The sequence below is a fragment of the Crotalus tigris genome, unplaced genomic scaffold (genome assembly GCF_016545835.1).
Source record: "Crotalus tigris isolate CLP2741 ecotype Arizona unplaced genomic scaffold, ASM1654583v1 scf7180000024506.7606697, whole genome shotgun sequence".
Lineage (NCBI taxonomy): Eukaryota > Metazoa > Chordata > Lepidosauria > Squamata > Viperidae > Crotalus > Crotalus tigris.
The window spans coordinates 2,438,414-2,460,681 of record NW_024100678.1 but is presented as its reverse complement, the minus strand read 5'-3'; the positions used below and the strand labels follow the sequence as shown (position 1 = coordinate 2,460,681).

The 22,268-nt window shown below is 38.2% G+C and overlaps 1 protein-coding gene across 3 annotated transcripts in view; it reads right to left on the bottom strand.

The window, feature by feature from the left end:
* MICALL1 (MICAL like 1) overlaps positions 1-22,268 on the bottom strand; it is a 38,794-nt gene that overhangs the window by 4,824 nt on the left and 11,702 nt on the right. For 2 of the 3 annotated variants that reach the window (XM_039333521.1, XM_039333520.1), the window contains exons 2-13: positions 19,714-19,762; positions 15,993-16,134; positions 15,025-15,131; positions 12,615-12,751; positions 10,317-10,888; positions 9,405-9,468; positions 6,141-6,535; positions 4,803-5,281; positions 3,392-3,526; positions 1,849-1,975; positions 1,670-1,760; positions 467-540 (exon numbers count right to left, since the gene is read on the bottom strand). In XM_039333521.1, coding sequence (XP_039189455.1) covers positions 467-540; positions 1,670-1,760; positions 1,849-1,975; positions 3,392-3,526; positions 4,803-5,281; positions 6,141-6,535; positions 9,405-9,468; positions 10,317-10,888; positions 12,615-12,751; positions 15,025-15,131; positions 15,993-16,077 — 2,266 coding nt within the window. In that variant the 5' untranslated portion in view covers positions 16,078-16,134; positions 19,714-19,762. Of the gene's footprint in view, positions 1-466; positions 541-1,669; positions 1,761-1,848; positions 1,976-3,198; positions 3,316-3,391; positions 3,527-4,802; positions 5,282-6,140; positions 6,536-9,404; positions 9,469-10,316; positions 10,889-12,614; positions 12,752-15,024; positions 15,132-15,992; positions 16,135-19,713; positions 19,763-22,268 lie in introns of those variants that run through there. The other variant, XR_005555533.1, reaches the window with a different exon arrangement.

The following is a 22,268-nucleotide window of genomic DNA, read 5'->3' as shown; positions in this document are numbered from 1 at the left end:
CTCAATACACATTTGAATCAATTCATGAATCAGTAAGTTCTGATATCTTTCAACAGGTCATTACGCTTTCAGCCTACTTCTGGAGTTTGTTTGTTGGATTCTTGCTATTAGGGCAGAAATAGAGTGCATGCAGAAAAGCTGTTGGTAGAAACAGAGCCTCTCCTTTTATAGAACAGTACTCCCTGCTGGCAGCCAAGTTGTGTTGAAACAAATAAAAAACACAAAAAAGCAATAAACACAGCTCAGTTTTCCTACATGTAATTCCTCCCAGATGTGTCAAACTGTTAATTCTCAGTATTTCCCACCAGCAGAGCCCATGGATGATAATAATTGGATTAGGGAAGAGCCAAGCCTAGTGAGAAAACAGATGCTTATGATTTAAATAATTTCCTAATGCTACAACATATTTCATTTAAGATCATTTTTTAAAAAATCAAAAAGCAGGCCAACACCCTTTAAGACTTGCCAGGTTTATTAAGAAGACATCGCAGTTCATACTCCACATCAGCTTGACGCTGCTCCAAGTTCTGCTGCTTAAAACTCAAAGAAGAAACAGAGCGTGTATTATTGCCTTAATTATTGTAAAAACTGATATACCAACTTTAAGGACCAAGATAGTTCTCTCAAATCGGCAGTAAAAGAAAATAGGCTTTAGTCTCCTGCCTTTTTGTACAGTTTCTGCTATGTAAGAAAGAAACTGCTTATGGCTACCCCCATATTTGCATTTCTGTTGTCATTACTGAATTTGTCGCTATTGAATACTTAATGAAATCCAGGTAAATCACTTTTTTCAAAGGTCAAAAGAGCTACTTTGAATGTTTTACACTCTTTTCTCTGCCCTTCTTACACATAATCAGCTGTTTTGAAACAATATTGAATTAAATAGGTAAGCATTCATTTTTATGGAATATCCTTCAGGACTGTCCATAGGAGGGAAAGCCAGTTCAATGTCTGATGCCATGAGTTTGGCAGGAAAGTTGCTTAACAATAAAAGTGTGCTTCAACCAGAGGCTTAGAAAGTATCAGACATTGGTAGGTAGCAGGTGTGATGGGCTAAATAGCATTAAATTGTTTAGTTCTACCGTTTTAGCTTGGAAGATCTTGACAAGAAATGATTCCTGAATCATCTAGATTCTGCTATGTTACTTCTATTTCTGTAGAATATTTGAGGGTGATTTTATTTCTGATTATATTGCTCCAAGATTCTGCCATAATTTTCCAGGGATATCAGTGGCATATAGGTAAATGAAAAAAACACTAGCCCATTTTGCTTCTATTCTGGGCTCCATGTGCAGGAAACTGCCCAGCTAATAAACTGCAGGCATTTTAGAAGGAGAGCCATATTGATTTATAGTGGCGAAAAATCTAAAGTCTAATAGCACTGTTTCTGACTAATAAATTTTATTAATTCATAAACTTTCATGAGCTGCAGCTCACATAACCAGATGCATAAATGAGGTGAACTGTGGCTTATGGAAATTTAATGAGTTTTAATAAAATTTATTTAAAATCATTAAGTTTCAGGAAAAGTGCTATCAGATTATTGAATTTTTTTTGCCAGCCAACAAATATAATTCATAGCATATTTATTCAAAAGTAAGTCTCACTGGACTCAATACATTAATAAGCATGTTTGAGATTGCAGCTTAAGTCAATTATTTGTACTCACATATAGATAAGTTCAGACTCCCGACGCACTAGCATATGTTTCTCATGAATCAGCTTAAACCAATCCACCAGCAAACCATCTTCAGGGACATCTGCCAATTACAAACAGGGACAGAGTGAGGTCAGAAAAACACATTTCCTTTCCTTGTCCAGCCTTACGAGTAGTATCAGCTATCCTACCATTCTCTATACTACGGAGTTTTCTTTCCAGCTCAACTCCTCGGTGTTCTAACTCATCCAGCTGCTGCTCAATGCTGTCCATCTCACCATAAATATTCTCCACTGGGACGTACTGATCTGACTGAACCTATAAAAAAAAAAAGGAACCATATATTTTATTCCAAACAAAAAAGCATCAGCTATTTCCAGAGTAGGCAGAGAGGAATATAGTTACTGATAATGAGCCGAAAGCAGGACAGGAGGGAGAAAATACAACATGCCAAGTTCCTTCTGACTTCTTGCCTAAAACAGACATTGACTGCCTAGTTCCTTCACAACCATGAAAGGTAGGCAGGGAGGGGTTTATTTTATTTAACTAAACATTCATGCCTAAGGAAGTAAATTCACTGTTATCAGGAATCAGACTTCCCCCCACCCCATTCCATTGTGTCCGATTCTCAGATTGCCTGGACAAATCCCTGAAGTTTTCTTGACAAGGTTTTTCAGAAGTGGTTTGCCATTGCCTCCTTCCTAGGGCTGATACAAAGTGACTTGCCCAAGGTCACCCAGCTGCCTTTATGCCTGAGGCGGAATTAGAATTCACGGTTTCCCAGTTTCTAGCCTGATGCCTTAACCACTACACCAAATTCACTCTCAACTTATGTCATTCTTTATGTTGTTTTATATAAAAGCTTAGGCAACTCTAGTCAAACTGTACATTTCAGTAAGAAGTTGGCATAGTCCGTACATGATACAAAGCTAAAATACGTATTTCTACAAATCTGAATGCATGCATATTATCTATGTATATCTATTTGTAGATTTAAAGTAAGGAAAGAATGAATATTGCATGCAGAGTTTGGGAGCACCCTTTTAGTCACCACTCGTAACACAGCCTTGAAAGAATGGAAAACTTCCAAGTGTTTCCTGTAGTCAGATAAGTATCTTTGTTGTTGGAATTTTTTTCCATCTTCTTGCTGGAACTCTTCTAGCTTAAAAATTCTTTTAGGAAGTTTGAGATCTCCACACAGAATCTCAATAATGTTCCAGTCTGGGGACCGTGAAGGCACTGAAATATACTATTTGACCAAGTTTACCTAAATTTATGCATGCAGCTGTAATTTTGACTATGGCAATAACAATATATGGAAATCATTATAAAAAGAGAATTGGAGGTTGGAATGTTCGACCCAAGTTCTAAGGCCACAATTTTGGAACCTGAGACAGTGACTTTTACTTTAGTGCAGTCTTCAGAAGAAGCCACTATACCATTACATAGTAACACACTTCCTTATAGCATCTCTTGGCAGCTCTCTTATGCTGGGCCCCTTTGAGGTATGTGAAGTTCAACTCCCAAAATTTGCCACCCACAATCGGCATTGATGAAAATTCTGGAAAATGAAGATTATCTGGAGGATGTCCAGGATGGGAAAAGCTATTTTAGTATTCAATCCCTCTCTTAAGAGGTTAGTAACCCTCTTCCAACATCTGTAAAAAAAAAAAAAAGGAAGTTCAGGAAGCACCATGCAAAAATACTTCCCCATTTTTCCCCAATCCTAATTACCTTCCGTTTGATTAGTGGGAAACCATGTCCAGGAGCAGGAGGCCTTGCTGGTTTGGGTCCCTTTGAAGCTTTCTTAATAGAGGGGGAAGCAGAAGGTGATGGCTTCCGGTTGAAAGGATTCTCCTTACAGGATGACTAGGTACAAACACATAAAACAGATAAAAACACATGTTGTGATTTTGGGTTGCATCCTCATTCTTTAACAGAAATGCTCCACATGCATGGCTAAAGAGTGTATCTCCTTCAAAAAATGAGGAATTTTCTCCTCCAGATCAAATAAGTAGGAACAAATGAGTGTATTGTCCAGGTCATTTTACATCAAGATGAATATGAAATTTCTGAGAAAGGAAAAGTAAGCACTATAAGAAGTCACAAGTACTGTGGGCACCCTCAAGGATTAGACAGATTTTTCTGTCAACATTAAAACCAAAAAGCTAAATTGCACTTAAACTGTTAATCCATCTTTTAGAATCTAACGGACAACTTCTCATCACAATTTAAGATAACAGTCCTGCCAGCCCTAATGTTTAATTGACAGCTTGAATTTGTACAGCAAGATTTAATTCAGAAACTGAATGTTGAGCAATGTATTTTGTTTGCTTGTTCGTATTAGGTAAGAGATACAGACTCTTTAGGTGGTATGGAATCACTGCATAAAGATCTAAAAGTACCATTAGGTAACTATCTTATAACATAGGTACATCTAGTTCAGTTTTATTATTACTGACTAGTTTTCTCAGATTTCACGATGAAGTCCTCCCAGCCCTACCCTATCCTTAGTATGCAAAGTATCCATTATTGAGCTATGGTCCTTCCCTGTAGGGCAGTTTTTGTCTTCTCTAGTTTACATAATTTTTCCCATAATCATTTCTGGGGAAATAATTCAGAAGAAAATAAATGAACTTCTTGGTGAAGGCATTGTCTAGAGCAGGGGTAGGCAACCTTGACTTTTATGACTTGTGGACTTCAACTCCCAAAATTCCTGAGTCAGCATGGCTGGTTAAGGAATTCTGGGTATTGAAGTCCACAAGTCATAAAAGAGCCAAGGTTGCCTACTCCTGGTCTAGAGTATCCTTATTAATCAAAGTGAGATCGATTTTTAGTCTCCAAATGAGCCTAGTTCTTTAACCCTCTGCAGAAAACCAATTTGTGGTCAAAAGCGAACCAAATAATTTTTAAAATGGCCAGTTCTAAACAGAACTTCCAAACCAAATATCATTGGCCCTAATTCTAAATGATGCCAAGAAACCAAAGAAGCATTTCATGGATAAAGATAGAATTGTCTGAATACTTTATAGTATTGTCATAGAAAGACATGTATATCAATGAATAGCTTTGGTAGGGGAAGTCAGGGGAGAGAAAGGGAAGGAAGGAAAAAAACAGAGAGCTTCTAGCTATGCTTGCTACCTACCTTTGGCTGTGCTTTGGGTGAAGGAGAGTTACTTGCAGACCCACTGTTCAACTCTGATGCCAAGAGAATGGGTGTGGGAGATGCTCCAGCAGGAGGCTTAGGAAACATATTCCCAGGGCTGGTTTTCAAGTTCCCAGACGAACAAGTTCTGGCAGTCTGTAAATGTCCACCTTGTGCCTCATCACCGTAGCCCGTCAAATCACTGGATGATGATAAGGAGGAATCAGCAGAACAGCCAGGCAGAACTGCAGGGCCCTCACCAGAAGGGACACTGATAAGTGGGGAGTCCGAGTGGGAAAGGATGGAAGCAGCTGGAGCATGGACTGTAGGCTCAGAGGAGCTCTTCAGCACAGAAGCATCATTTAGGTTATCAGCAGCCTTGGCCAAACACTCAGATGTGATACTCTCCAAGCTGGGGGCTGGAGATGGCGTGGAAGAAGATGGTTCTGAGTGGGAAAGCCTGGAGATGGGATGGTGAGCTGCAATAGGAAAGACACAGTTTGGAGGTAGTATGAAGAATCTTTTGGCTAGTCAGGTCCATCGATGGAAGTCCTGCAGCATAAGCCCTAGTGGCAGAAGAGCACCATACTTCAAGTTCCCACCCTTTTGTCGCTTAAGGATGTGCAACCTTCTCCAAAATAAAGGCTACGCTCCAGAAAGGCCATTCCAAAAGTAGATGAGGCCTGAACGAAACAGTACTTGGAAAGAAAACAATTTCTAATTTAAATTAAATTATGTTGATTTTATTATTAAGATATTTAATAATTTCTCTCTTCTATTGCATAACCTTACATTTCAGCAGCAGTGTTGTGAGGGCTCCCCTCAGGTTTTTGAAGACCGCACAAGACCATGAAATTCAGGTCATGCACCACTGCTCTGTGCCCTCCAAACTATAGTGGGTAAAAACAGAGGGGAAAGGGAAGAAATGAAAATACCTAGAGGAAAAAAAACTAGGCAAGTCCTTCCCAGTCTTTAAGCTGCAGATCAGTTAAGTTTCATTAATAACACACCTTTAAAAAAATAGGAGGAAAGAAGAGACTATACAGCATCTTGTCTTTAGATGAAGAATGAAAATTTATTTTCAAGACTGAATGCGGGAGGGGAAGTTACCATCTCAAAAGTCCTTCACTAAGGATCAGAAGAGAAATGGAGGAGAGGGGAGAAAATATTCAACAATAGCTCTCTGCCATTTCCTTAGTCCTTCAAGAGTAACCGGGGAAGGACTAGGTAAATGCATTTGTTTTGGAAACAACTGAAAGATCAAATCACCTGTGATCTATACTGTAAAAAAGAAAGGGATTTTTTTTTTCCATTTTAAAACATGCTGAAAAAACTCACCAAGTGGGGAGGCACTGGGTGCTCTTGGAGCCGGTCGCTTCTTTGTCTTGGGGCTGCTTGTAGGAGTAATGCCGTACCAGGGATGAGCAGGTTTGAGACCACCCTCCCCCTCCCTTTGATCTTGCTTTGGCGTGCTCTGTGGTATGAAAACTTCCTTCTCGTCCTCTTCCTCTTCTTCATCTTCAAAGGGATTATAAGGTTTTGGCTCCTCCAGAACAGGCCTCTCTTCTCTGATTTGTGCTTTTCCTTCTTCTACTCTCTCTTCGTTCTCTTCAAAGGCCACTGGTGAGCTTTCCTTGCTATTGCCTGGTGGTAGAGGAGCCGGCTTCTTCCTGGCTTCTGCCTGAACCAGTGCAATCCATGGAGGGTCTCGAGGTTTTAACAATTCACCAGCGCTGGTCAGAGGGCAAAAAAAGGATAGAACATAAGGAAGGATGAAAGGGAAAACTGGAATCCCAGCACCTAGAAAGTTCTCCGTGAGTAGAGAAAGATAGGCAGATGAGTTCCTGTGTATCCTTGAGAAAAAAACAAGATGCACTTTCTGATATGTATAAATCTAAATATTCTGCAAGTGTGCTACACAACACACAGAAAAGCTATAGAGGAATAGCTAAACACAAAATAATTATTCCTGCAATTTCATTTTGTCTTTCATTTTTATTTTGTAAGTTTATATCCTTCCGGCTTGCAAGTACAAATTTAAAAATGAATGATAACAAGAACAGAAATTGTTTCAGAGGAACAAAATGGATTTCTTCTCCATGCACACTTTCAGCTCTTCTTCAGAGGTAAAAGAAGCAAAACTAATTTAAATGTTATGGTTAGCTCCCACACTGATAAAGATTCAGTAGATAGTTATGTAAATGGCCAGCTGCACGTTTTCCTCTGATAAGTGAAAAAAAACAGCTCCCACAGAATAATGGAAAGGCTGCTAGAAAGAAACTAAAAAAAGCATTTACCTTAATGTATTATTGGATAAACTGTTTTCTCGGTGGGAAATAGTTCTGTTGCTATCCTTTTCATCTCAATAAATCATGCTAAAGAAGACTCCGTGGGAAGCTTGCTTGGAAAGATTTACTTGGGTTTCACGCAACTGCCAAAGAGCCTGACAGTAAACTAACTCAGACTAAAAGCCTGCAGTGAAATAACTGTTTAATTCAAATGTGTATATAAAGCTCAATAACTCACATATCCCTGCAGATTTTAGCCTTCAATATTCTACAATGTGGGTATAAGTAATAAGATCTCTTAAAAGGATGTAAATAAGCCTTTTATAACTCTGGAATTCCAGAAGTTTAAAACTACAATACTTACCATCCCTGACCAGTAGAAGAGCTGACTAAAGACAATGAATGTTAAGAGTTCAACAACATATGCAGATCCAAAGTTAGAATATTTGAGAAAGCAAACCTCTTGCCACTTTGTCTCCTGCCAATAATTTATAACTCTGCTTTCTCAGTCTCCTCAGACCTACATTTCTTCATTTCTCAAAACTCAATTCCTGAATACTTCCTTCAGATTCTCTCTACATTGTCTTGAATCTCAAGGATCCTTTCCTTTCTTTCCCTCTGGTCTATGACCTTTTCTTAAGTCCAACACTAAATAATTTTCCTTCCCTGAACTGAAAATTGTTTAGTTCAATGAGCAAGTTAAGTTTAGGGGTATGTATATTCCAGCACTATTCGTTCTGATCCAAAGATTGCTGTTCTGAATCTTCTGAGCTTGGAAGAGAACACAACCTTTGAGTATTTTGTTTCAAGTATGGATTAAAATGTGCTGGTTTTCCCTAATAAAAAAACAAAATGCCTCTTTTCGAACAATACTTTTTCAAGTACTGCATGATATTCTAGGCAATATGAATGGAATGATGCTTTACAACTAAGTTCTTACCTTTTAAATTTTTCTGCCTGGGCAAATATAGCATTATATGTCTATTGTTATTGATTCAAAATAGATGGTGAAATCTGATGGATGGAAAACTGCAAGCATTTAAGGGGCACTAAAGGAATCATTCTGGAACTATTACTGGCAAGAGACTAAAGAGAAAAAACCAGGAATTGCTGCAAGGCACCTATAGTTGGATTGCTCTCATGCTGATGAGAAGCATATCTGTGGCCTGCCCATATTCTCCATTCCTTCCATCCCATTTTAGCTTAAGTATGCATTTTTTTTAGCTTTAGAGCAGTGCAGGGGGAAATATTAAAGGGAAGGAGAAAGACACAAGTATTTCTTCACTTCCTTGCTTTTCAATTTAGCCTTTTTTTTTTTTTTTGAGTTTTCAATGTTTCCCACATTTTCCAATCTCTCCCTTCTTCCCACTCCAAATAAAGCTGGCTTGTTTACTTGGGAGAATGTAATTCTTCTAATTAGCTGTTGCATGTACACTACTAATGATAGTGCACTGAGATTTGCAATCCAAATACACTCTTTTACTTAGACTGTAAACAACATTTTGACTTTCAATAAGCCCACTTCCTTGTTATCTACTGGTTAGCTACCAATGAGGCTCAAGAGAAGCATCACCTTCTTTCTCTTGAATCCAATTCATACCATTTCGAGACATGGATTAGCAAGTGAAGTCTTCTAAACATCTTTTGACCTCAGGGATGATCAAATATCTATTTAGGCTTCATCCATTCTTCCTTATCTCAAGTAGCAGTAGGAAACCTATGATGTTCAACATCTTTTCTAAACTGAGCCAGGTAATTTTATAATGACTAAGGTAGGCATTAGGTGCATGTAACAAGATGGTTACACTAATAATTACACTAATTACATCACCTGCCCATACTTCATTCACTACTTCAGTGGGCAGGTGGTACTCCCTGCATCAGTGTTGCAATGAGGGAGTGATGAGAATCATGTGGAATATATATGTGTCTTATGATTCCTACAGAATGCACTAATCGTGGAACAAGACTGAGGCATCATTTGCCAATCTAAACTTCAGCAGATATCCTTATCCAGATCAGGCATATTTAGGGGACTGCTTTATGCTGAGCTGCTAGATGTAGCTCAAAGGTGAATGTAGCCATGAACAATATAAGGCAGGGATCTCTAAACCATGGCCTTATGATCAGCAGCAGTAAGTCAATACGTGATGGCCAATCTGTCAGACACTATCGGATTCAGCTGTGTTGGCTGCTGGATATGTACAATATATACTATACTGTTCATGTTCTGGGAGGGAGTGAGGAAAGAAGGAAGGAAAATTGGTAACAGATTTCCCTCCCCCTCAATATGATTTGCAATAAAAGAATATACCGGTCTGAGGAAGTAGGTCTGCTCCTGGGCTTTGGAACTGGAGGGCTGAGCTCAGGAAGTCTACCTGTTCCAGAAATGAAGAAGACATAATTATGTGTTACACTCTAAAACCACTTCCAAAACCATTAAACTGTGATTATTATTTTTTTAAATCTACTCTTTGCCTTTATGCCTAGGAATGAAAACTTGGCTATGCATCTATTCAGTATCTTACATTAAAGGGGGAGGTTTTCTGGAGGAAGATGCACTTTCTCTCATTTCTGGACTTGGCCATAATTCTTCTGCACATGCTTAAAAGCCAAAAGCCCTTTGAACGTATAGTACTATAATGCACATCATCCCAACTAGGATGGCCACTGCCAGTAGGGAATGATGGATATTCTGGCCCAATTGATGGGAAGGCACCAGATTAGGGATACCCAAGGAATAGCCATTTGTCATTTTCCACAATCTTTCTATGTATTTCATATATCAAGCTTTCCTAGTCATCATCAGGTTTTCAATCAGGACTTCAGACTACAAAGAAATATTAAAGTAAAATATTATTAAACTATGGGTATTAAAGTAGGCCAGGTTTTCCTAACCTGTGTCTTCCAAATGTGTTCCATTACAATTCCTATAATCCCAAATCAGAATGACCATACTGAGATCTGTTACCTAAAACATGTGGAAGGCACCAGACTTTGCTGGAGCAAGCAATACAAAACTGAATGAACGCTTATCTGCTCTATCATAAAATGTTTTAGAAAAACATTTCCTTTGAGAAAAAAAATCCAATATAAATACATGTCAGTATTCCTTGTTTCTATAAAAGATGCACATTTTTCTTACTTTGGCATGGCCTCACGATACAGGATTACAAGGAGTCCAGTTAGAAGGTTTAAATTACTTCCTGTGTCCATATTTCCTTACCATTGACCAAACCAGATGGTGACTCACTGGAACTCTCATTTTGCATATTGGCTCTGGGCCTTGGGACAGGATGCAAGCTCAGTGGCGACAGACTGGCTGGATCTGTGCTCCTCCGAGGGGCAGGGGTGGGTCGAGGCTCTTTGAGCTGCCCATGTTGCAGGCTAACCTTTTCTTGGATAAGTGTTGGTGGCTTGGTTGGTACAGGCGGCTTGGGAGGTATCTTTAAGCAAAACCCAGAACTGGAAGTGGAAGTGGGCACTTCATTCTTTGACTGGGGATAAGGTATCTCAAGCTCTGTGTTCACTTCATTAACAGTTCTTTCCCCCATTTTGCCCATCTCTTCCTTAGCTGATGAGTGACTTTCTGATATGCCATTCTTTTCTTCCGTCTCATTACTCATTGTCCCAGCTTCTGTACTTTCCTTTCCAAGTAGAGGTTCTGGAGTTAGCTGGTGCTCGGTCCTCCCACTCAGTATGCTCAGCTTACCACGATGGTGGGTACACACAAATGTGCCCAATTCAGGTCCAGGTTTGTAAGATCCAGGAATGAGCGTGCTGGAGCATTCCTTGCATCTGCCAGAGAGGTGAATCCATGATCAGAAAGAGAAGACAAAGAGGAAAACTCTCAGGTTCTTGCTTGACTTTTGATAATAGGAGCACCCAAACAAAATAAAATTCAATCCATGATTTTGCTACAGATACACTCAGAGACTGGGGAAAATCACTTATCATTTTTTATCAGTTCCCATCATCCCCACTTTTAAGCGACAAGAGCAGGTGGGTGGCAAAAGTTTTGCTTCACACACCAATACAAGTAGCACAGGCATTTTGCTGTTTCCCTCTCCCATAGTAGTTTTTTTTTTTTTTCTATTGCTTCATCACATTGAAACCTGTAAAAAGAAAAAAAAAACTATGCCAACTCCTAGGCTATTGTAAATTCAGGTCCCACATCTTGGAAGACTATAAAATTTTGAATATAGCAGATCCAAAACTGCCACCTCCAACAATGCCCACATAAAGACCAAATAACAGGAGTGACAATATTTTTGTTATTAAGCCTGTAATATTTTGTGTGGTTATATTGTAAGGTTCCATCTCACCTTCCCTTGGAGAGCTTCTCTTTATTGAAGTAGCACATCCCACCCTAATTTCCTGTATCTGACCTTACTGCTTGTAGAAATTGAAATCCACAATTATTCTCCAACATGAATAACATGGAAAACTGGTTTTTAAAATTGTATTCATAGTACTGCGTTCATGTTTTGCCTTTTCTCTGAGAGCTCAAGATTATGTGAAGAGGGTGGGCTGTTTCCCCTAATTTTATCCCCACAACAATATGTGATGTGAACCTGTGACAGCTCCACAGTAAGTAGTGAACTCTCTGCTCTAACTCCTTAACCACTGTGCTACCCGACAATGGCTTAAAGCAGGTCAGACCTGAAGGTTTTAGGGTTTGCTACTCAACAAGACAGTCTCATAGAGCTGAAAATGACACTACTGAATTTAATAATAATAATAAAGTTGGAAGGGGCCTTAGAGGTCATCTAGTCCAACCCCCTGCTCAGGCGGGCAGGAAACCCTGCATCATTTTGGACAGATAGCTGTCCAGTCTCTTCTTAAAAACTTCCAGTGTTGGAGCATTCACCGCTTCTGGAGGCAGGTTGTTCCACTGGTTAATTGTTCTAACTGTCAGGAAGTTTCTCCTTAGTTCTAGGTTGCTTCTCTCCTTGATTAGTTTCCATCCGTTGCTTCTTGTCCTGCCTTCAGGCGCCTTGGAAAATAGCTTGACTGCCTCTTCTTTGTGGCAGCCCCTGAGATACTGGAACACTGCTATCATGTCCCCCTCGTCCTTCTCTTCATTAAAATAGACATACCCAATTCCAGCAGCCATTCCTTATATGCTTTAGCCTCCAGTCCCCTAATCATCTTTGTTGCTCTTCTCTGTACTCTTTCTAGAGTCTCAGCATCTTTTTTACATCGTGGTGACCAAAACTGGATGCAGCATTCCTTAAATTCCTGTATCAGACAGTCCAGAAAAATCAAAATAGGGTTTCTCTTTATTTCTTTCAAAGGTACAAATTATGGGATTCATTTAAGCCTAGGAAACTGGAGATGATCTTATTTTTTCTTCTTTTTTAAAAACAAATAACACGGTAACATAGTAAACTATAAAGACATCACGGGCTCAGGATTGAAAAAGTAAGAGGTGTTCTAAGTTACCTGGCACAACTACATACTTTTTCTACTGAACTACAGATGAGAGACCCGTTTTCAGTGGGCTTTGATAGGAAGAGCTCACCTGAAACACTGACGGTGGTAAAGTTTGCCCTCAACCAAATAGCGCTGAACCAGGTGAACGTGTTGTTGGCAAGCTGCACAAGTGCTGCTAAGGGAAGTGTGCGAGGATTCCTCTGTCAGGTTTTCAGTAACACTGTCCTGAGACAACAAGAATTGAGATGTGAATGTCTCCATAAACTGTGATTTATGCAGACTTGAGACCAAGAGCTGGCTTTTCGGTTAAGGATATGAAAGACACAAAAAACATAGAATAATCTTTTTTTAACCTTCTCTCAAAGTTGCTAGGTTGATGAAGGCACGGGAGGAGTTTTTACAGTGCCTTAAAGTGATACTTATAAAATGCCACCCAGAGTTGTTTTGATATGAGATGGGCAGCAAATAAATGTAAAAAATAAAAACAGATAAAATAAAATACTTCTAAAATGACTTGATGCCATCTCTCAAAACTTATTTATTGATCCAAAAGTGACTATTTTGTTCAGAGGTACAATTGTAGCTGGGCTTTTAGCATTTTGGAATGGATGTTTTACTTTTTGTCATTTTAACACTGAGAGCTGATGAATATTAATATTGGTCTAATTTATGCTTTGTTTCTTTGTGTGTGTATCAGTCATCCCGGGACAAGTTTTAACCTAAAAAGATTTTACATTTTTAAAAGAAAGCAATATAATTAGGGATATCCTCCCCTCTCCTTCCCATCCAATCATATCTAATTCTCAGAGAAGTCCCTGTGGTTTTCTTGGCAGAACTGGTTTGCCATTGCCTCCTTCCTAGGGATGAGAGAATGTGACTGGCACAAGATGACCCAGGTGGCTTTGATCTAAGGGAGGGGATTAGAAGTTACAGTTTCCCAGTTTCTAGACCAGGGGTGTCAAACTGACGGCCCATGGGCCAGTTTCATCATACTGGAGCCACGCCCACCCCAGTGCCGGCAACGGCGAAAAAGCTCTGATAAGTTGCGCGACATCACATGACGTCGCGAGTTTGACATGTCTGTTCTAGATTGATGCCTTAACCACTACAAACTGGCTTTATATATAAACACTATATCCCACTTTTGGATTCTGTGTGCAAACATAGTATCTGCTTCTTTACGTATAATTTTCTTCTGAACCATAAAGCCCTTAAGCATATTTCTAATTCACAGGTGTCATTATTTTTCACTCAGTGTACATTTCTTTAATAAAACCATATGCATCTGTAGGCACTAAACTATGGAGACAAAGCAATCAAAGTAATAATGTGAACAATTAAAAGGGCTTATTCTTTGCAGACATTCAAGATTTGTTTTTCTTTGGCTTAGTCCAGTGATGGCGAACCTTTTAGAGACCAAGTGCCCAAAAACTGGCCCCGCCCCAATCCATTCCCTGCCCCGCCCCTGCTCCACTCCGTCCCCACCCCGCCTGCCCGTAGGACCACTCACTGCCTCCAGGGCCACAGATCGCCCAGACAGCCCAGCAGCGCCATGGCGGCCACACCCTCTGGCCACGCCCTGCAGCATCAACTGTGCGGGATGGGGCGTGAGGGCAGAGTCTTGTCTACACTGCCTGGCTACCATGTCCTTGGCTGCACTGCTCTGTGTGGGCCACGCTCGGAAGCGACTCTCCTCCAGGGGGGCTGCTGGTGAGGGGGTCGTGGGGGGAGGCGAGGCTGGGGCAACGGGACGTGTGCCCACAGAGAAGGCTCCGAGTGCCGCCTCTGGCACACATGCCATAGGTTCGCCACCACTGGCTTAGTCCTATGAAACTGTTAATACTGAAAATTTCAGACTAAGATTTATTGAAGGAAACAAAAGCATTAGCTTTGGTAGGCACTGGTTCCTGGAGATATCCAAATCAATGAAGAGTCTTATTATTCTGCAACTCTGAGGCAACCTTGGATGCAGCTTTTCCTCATGTAACTGATGTGTGGTTTGAGATGTATAAAACATACAAGTTCAACATCGCTACTATTTCTCTCTAGCAAACATTTTTACCCCAGTCTCTGGGACCCACCCCCCAAAAAAGAATATTTATCGATGTTTAATATAAAATAAATTAAATGGGATTACTGATTTTGCAAATGCGTTAATAACTGAGGTGTGCTAAGTGGCAATTATTGTAACTCAAGCATTGTGGGGTCTTTGACAACCTGTATTTGTATAATCCGAGACAGACAACATAAGCATTTATCAAGTTTGTATTGGTGTATCATACATGGCGTGATGAAGGAGGAATTTAAGTATAATCATAAAACCCACAAAAAGATGTTAAGTGATCAACAAAACCCATAATTGTAAAGAAGACAGAAGAGGATGAGTTGTTAAATCAGGCATTTCAAATTGCTTTTTCTTAAAGAACACTGATTCAGAAGCAAGTGCCTAAAATAGATTGGAGAGACCAAACAATCTCCAGTTTGATCAAACTGAATACCTGGGATGTAGATGTAGAAGTATTTTCAAGTACAGCCAAAGGTTTGTGAGCTGGCAGAGTCAGTGAGGAGGCAACAGCTGGGTGTTTCATAGGCATGGAGACTCTGGCTGCAAAAATGAGAGAAAAGGGGAATTAATCTGTGAGGCAATAGATAAGTAAAAAAAATAAGGTATGGAGCAACTTTTCTCTAGTCAGTTAGGCTAATTCCTGGTACCTTTACATTAGGTTGGGGATATTGCCTTAAACATCCTCCAGTATATGTGGTATAGCTACAAATTATTTTGCCAGAGGCAAGCATTCCATGTCTTTTAAGGATCCAGAAGTACACATCTTTTTTAAAAAATTGTTACTTGCACTTAATTCTCTCCTACAATGCTTTACTTTTTCTGTGCACTGAGAAAAATGAAGAAAATTCTGCCTCTCCTGTAAAAGATCTTAGGTAAAGGAGAGAGCCAGGGTGAAATATGAAAATAGTCAAAGCACACCTGAGTTGCATTACAGGTTCAAGCCAATATTCCACCCACAACCTTAGGACCAAAGTCCAAAGGAAAGGGTGGCAGAGTCTTTTTATATTCCATTATTATTTCAGACATATTTGGAAGGAAGACCACAGCCAGCTCTAACATTAAGCAAGGTCATAAAGGGATAGCTAAGCTTTTTGAACATATTACTTATCCTTTTTTACTGCCATAAGTAAGAAGTATCATTAATGGGACTTTGGGAGGCTTAATTGGTTATGGTCTTAGTACCTACAGTACACACTAACACCAAACTCAGAGCTTTTTAAAATTTCATTCTGCTTACTAAGAGATGTTTACCATTGGCAAATAACATTATGGATTCCTGGAGAGTCCACAGCCTCTAGCAAGGGTTAGGAAACTAGTTTTGCCACATCAAAGGAAATGAAGGAACTCTTCCTCCTCAATATATAATTATCTCTGGTATAAATAACCTGTTGAAGCTCTCACCTTGGGTGGGGTTGTTAAAATGGTTGTAATACTGGGACACATATGTCATGATGCTGAGGCAGTCAGGAACTCTCATGGAGACCATATCATTGGGATCCAGCAAGGCAGGGATCCCCAATTCTTGTTCAGCCACTTCAAATGCCTGTCAAAGCAATCAGGAGAGAACAGTTAGTTGATGGAGAGGCAGATGCACTCTAGTGCAGGGAACTCCACACTTGGCAACTTTAAGACTTGTGGACTTTAACTCCCAGAATTCCTCAGCCAGTTGTTCCCTGCTCTAGTCTAGTGGATCAACATGATCAACAAAGAAAGAGAAAAATGTCAAGACAGACATTTGACAGAAAAAATACTGTCAAGAATAATCAAGAATACTGATCATATATAATCAACTGAATTAATTTGAATTAATTTTCACTACACTTAAATTAAATCAAACTTAATTTTGTCCACCACATTAGGGGCATTATTCATAAGTAAAATAAGACTCACAAGCCTGTAAATCATCACTGATTTATAATCACTTCAGTATAAGAGAGGAGTTTCCACTTTGCCCATTAGTAAGCAAGGAGCAGGCCATGCTATTCCAGAATACTCAGAATGGCCTGATATGAAGTCAAACCTTCCATATTAGGATCATGACTTTGTGCAATATTGAGAATGGTTATGTTTGAGAGTGGAATGGTCTGCATAATCCTAGTTATACCATCTTTTGAGTCTCTTTACATCAGAGAATTGTACATGTATAGTATTTCTGTTTCCACATATGTTTGGCTGTAGTCGGAGTGAAACAAACTGACCCATAATTAAAAAGATAATAATGATGTAATAGTTAGTGTATCAGGCTATGATTAAGACAACTCAGCTTCAAATTCCTATTTAGCTACAAAGCTAATCACATGCTCTGGGGCAAATCAGCTTTCAGCCTGATTTATTTTGGCATGAATAAAATGGAGATTGATGGAACGCAAAAGCAATAAAAGAATGAATGTAAAGGTAATAAACATAAAACAAACAAACATATAAAAAGTGATGGAAAACAATATGTTCTGTTTTTCCCATGTATATCTTGTGGCAGGCCCCTTTGCCTCCTTTGAGTTGTTATATACATCACAATATCCCTTTTCTTTCCAACACTAAAATTCCTGCTGAATCCTCCTCCAAATGTTGACTGCACAAAAAATTGCTTTTAAAAAAAATTATACAACTAAATATGCTTTAATTAAAAAGAAGTTATGGTGATACACTCCTAATGGGCAAATGAAATTACCAAGACAAAGTATTTCCAGTCATAAGCAATTACCAGGGACAGTGAGTGAAGCAGAAATAAAAGAGATTAATGAAAATGCAGATTTGCTTCTTATATAATCCATTACAGTAAATGGAATGTTGGACTGTTGACTAATTCTCAGCTGAACTAAAATCTAACTGGATAAATCAATCAGTGCTCCTTAATCTAAGAAAACCAAAGCTTAACTGCTTTTACATAAAAATTATAATGGGAAGTATTTGTAATTTATGGTTACATTATAATTACAAATAATTTAACCTTCCTTTCCTAAAGCAAAACATACAATATATTAAAAATAACAGCAGTAAACTGTAAATAAACTAGCAAGAAGTGCATTATTTTTAAAAGAATCTATAATCAGATGCATGTAATCCATCTCTGAAAATGCCCATTATAAAAGAATATGTTTTCATCAACAGTCCATAAATGGATCGCTCATGCAAAATGTTGAGACATAAAAATTTGATGCCATAAACTTGGTAATGAGCAAAAACAAACAGTATCTTAACCGATACTGTTAAAAAGTGTGCATCAATATCTATACATTAAAAAGTACTAATATTGTGTCCTTGCTCATTTTCCCTCAGATTAAAACCAGCAAGGATTACATCTCAACTAGTCTATTGCTAATCAGAACTTTACAATTACATCAGTACTGTTTTCCTAGTGTAGATTATTATTTACAGTAATTGGATAATTTACACTAGCCACACAGGCAAAATCTAAGCATTCTTTTTTTATTATTATTAATTTTTTTCATCAACATATGTTAATTTTTCCAATCAACAAAGTTGTCTGGAGTTTGTTAAGCTAATACATGTTCAATTCCTAATCCTTCATTCTTTTCTCTAACCAAGAATAAAATAAATTCCAAATTTGATAGTAGTCTGTATCTTCTTTATCTTTCAACCTCATAGTTAATCTGTCCATCTCTGCACATTCCAGTATTTTCCTGATTATTTCTTCTTCTGATGGCAATCCTTCATTCTTCCAGTATTGTGCAAAAATTATTCTCGCTGCTGTGGTGATGTGTAAAATTAAATATAATTTCTGCTTATTTGTCTTTTCAGGCATAATGCCTAGTAGAAAAAGTTCAGGTTTAAAATCCACTTGTTCGCCCAATATTTTTTCTAACCACATATGTATATTTTTCCAATAAGCCTTTGCCTTCCCACATGTCCACCAAATATGATATGTGCCTATGTTATGTTTACATTTCCAACATCTATCTGACATATTTTTAAACATTTTTGCTAATCTTTCTAAGCACATTCTTTCATTGGCATGACATGCCCATAATACTGGATTGCATGCTTGAATCTGCCAAGTTTGCTGTACAAATATGAAATCTATTACAGCAATACTGTACATAAGATTAAACACCTTTAGAATGCAAATATGTTTCTTTTCAAGGGAAAAAAATCTAACTATTGAAGAACCTTGCTAGCAGAACAATTGGATTATAAGGTGATGAGACTTACCTTGACCTATGTACTAATGATCTCCTGGAAAAGTATTTACATCTTAATCCCTCTTCCCTGATACCAACTTCTAGAAAGGTTGTAGTGGTGAAAATTAGAAATAAGCTTGCATAAGAAATTAAAGAAATTTAAATCAACAAGAATAAGCCAATTTAAGTATTGGTATGAAGCTTCCACCAAGCACAGCCAGTTAAGGGCACCAGATTGGGAAAAATATAAAAACTTTTCAAGTTGAGCTCAGCTTCAGGTGAACTTCATACACCTATCCACGTAGTTGTCTTGGCATCAATATGGAACACGTTTTTTTTCTCAAGAGTTTCTTCAACTTCCCAGTCAAGCCCATAGCTCTGGTATTCCCAAGAAAATTCCCAATCAGGACTAACCAGCCAGCTTCTGAGCCTGCATTGTCAATCAATTGCTGTCACTGCCAGAGATACTATATTGGAAAAGGCTGCACTTAATGAATATTGATAAAAATGTGGAAATATGTAACATAGAAAAAAAGGACACATAGAAATTTCTCCTCCCCTCTTTACAGAACTGATGCTTTATTCTATTTCTCTTGTCCCTATATCTTCAACAAATGTCTTTGCTGCAGTTTTCCCAAACCTGATGACTTCCAGATGCTTTGGAATTTACAACTTTAGAACTGGTTAATAGCCATGCTATCCAGAAATATGGAGCGTTATAAATCAACATATCTGGATAACGGCCTGTCGAACAAAGATGAATTCATTCTAACAAAAATTACGGTAGCTTTTTTCACCAGCAGATTTTTAGTTATCTATACATAGCATGCATGACACTCATTTAATGTAGCCAGCATATGCATTTCAAGTTGAGCTATGTCTGCTGATTTTCATAGCAGGCATATCAACTACAGTTAGAAAAAAGGACTAAAAACCAAGTGTGATGAAGTATGATTACAATGAAGCCAGAGGCCAGAACTTACCAAACGATTGTTCTCATATACATTTTCTTTGGAGAGGGAAGTAAAGTCCCTGAAAATTGAAAAAGAAAAGAGATGTCATAAAATAAGTACATTAGATTATATAGCTCAATGTTGCAGTATTTCTCAGTAAACAATGGTAAAATTTTCAGAGAACAGAACCTTTATAGTTCATTCTTTGACATTACAGTTGAACAAGAAAGTTTTAAATTGTGGACTTTTCAAGAATACAGAAGGAAGGAAACTTTAAACTTTAAACAATCACAATAAAAGTGCCTTTAAAAAAAGATATCTAGCATAAAAAGCATTCTGATTAGCAAAGGAACAGCTTTACAGCTCGTTCTTTGCAACTTGCCAAAATTATGTCCCAATGGGTTCACCTGAAATCTAGGTTCAAAACAATTTTTCTTTGATGCACTCCAATTTCTCAATTCCTTTACACAGTTTCCTTGCACATATTTCCACTATGTGAGAAAATCACTGAAAGTGTGAATAGTTATTGAAAATTGTACTGACAATGAAGCTAAAGTCAAGAAAAACAGAATACAAGGGCGGGACCAGTATAATCTTTCTGCAAATGGGAGATATGTTTTTACAATACACAGAGAATACACCAACATGTCTATAGTTCTAAGGTGGGTTTTTTAATAATTCCTAAATTTCCATGCAATTATGTTTCTAGAAAGCAGAGTTTCAAGCATGCTTTCCATGCTGTCAAGAGGAAATAAATTTAGTTTAACACTTATTTAATACCCTCTTCATGATTCCTAGTGTTTTGCTGCTGCAAAACTTCTAGCCCAGATTTTCTTCTCCATTCAACAATTGGAAAAATAAAGGGGGTGGGGGACAAAAGCAGATTATTGGTACATGATGCCAATATCTATTCATGTGACACCTACATTTGAAATGCATATGCTTATGTTTCAATGCAAAACTTCAATCTTCAATGCCGTCAATTTCTGTCTTATAAACATGTTTTCTAGTCTTGTCTGTCTACTTTGGAATATGCTATGACTGAATTATGTGATTTTTCCTCAGCCCTGCCACCAAAAGATACTTCTCTGAAGCTTAGCCTTCTTTTCTATGAACTTACTAATAGGTTCAGAAATAGTCAGTTGTTCTAATCAACAGAAGAAAATAAACAAGTTAGGACTGGCCTACAAATAGCTAAGTTGCTATGAGTAAATCTCATTGGTTATAATAGCATTATCTGTTCTGTCATCACAGAGGGTTTTTTTAGATTTATACTGAGCCGAGGTGGCGCAGCAGTTAGAGTGCAGTACTGCAGGCCACTTTAGCTGACTGTGTTCAGCAGGTCAGCGGTTCAAATCTCACCAGCTCAAGGTTGACTCAGCCTTCCATCCTTCCGGGGTAGGTAAAATGAGGACCCAGATTGTTGGGGGCAATGTAAATATATATATACATTGCTTACTGGTGTACACTGCTTAGAGAGTGCTTGCACTTAAAGCGGTATATAAGTCTCATAAATAAATAAATAAATTTGAAGCCAAGGTAAAGTTGAAAACCACAGTAAGTTGCTTTTTCTTGTACTGTATGGATAAATATGTGAATTCAGGCAAAATTTATTTAATTGATGGGTACATTTTTAAACTTTGTTAAACTTGAGTTTGTTCCTTGCCTACCATGATATTTGTCTGCAAAAGTCTCCTTCACCAAAAATTCTTCAGGAACACTGTAATTTTCCTTTAAGTGAGGGTTTATGAGCGCTCTAATACAATAAATAGTCACTTTGGGCAGGAATGACAATACCCCAACATATTTGGAGAGGGGGAAGTTGATTAAATCCTATTTGGCTAAGGAAGGCAGCAGAGGAAGGCAGCAGAACTATATGTCAATATAATCAAATAATTGCATATATAGTTGGAAGTGAGCTTTATGATTATTTATCACTCATATATCTGCCGGATCAGCCTTTATTTATCTTTTTATTTATCATGTTTACTTATTATGGAAACTTAGTAATTTAAATTTGAAGCAGTATCTACTAATAGTGATTACACACAACACTGCAGCAACTGTACTGTTATATAGCAGAACTTAATAACACTGGGAGTAAAAATATACATTTCCTTAAGCTTTATTTATGATGCCAAAAATTGGCCTCAGTATTGGACTTTGGTATGATTTGATACTGTTTTGCCTTTTCAGTCAGCAGTTCTTGCTGATGGACTTTTTTATGATTTTCAAGTCCGTGTTTTAACTCTTAATAATCAAATACTGTAGATATACTTTCTCCAAGATGAACCAGGCCTTTCAGGGCTTCTGACAAGGATCTTTTGCTGCTGTAATCAAGTCCATCACCTCCTATTAGTTGTCCCCTTTCACATTTCCCAGCATTATGGACTTTTACAAAGAGATAGATCCATAATGTGTTCAAAGTATGATAATTTTAGCGGTCATTCATATGTCAACTAAGAGCTCTAGGCTGGTTCTTTCACTTAACCCCAAATCATTTTTGAATTCTTTTACAGATTCTGAGCTTCTAAATCAGGGAGTTGCAGCCCACTACTGGGCCATGGCTTATTCAAAACTGGGCC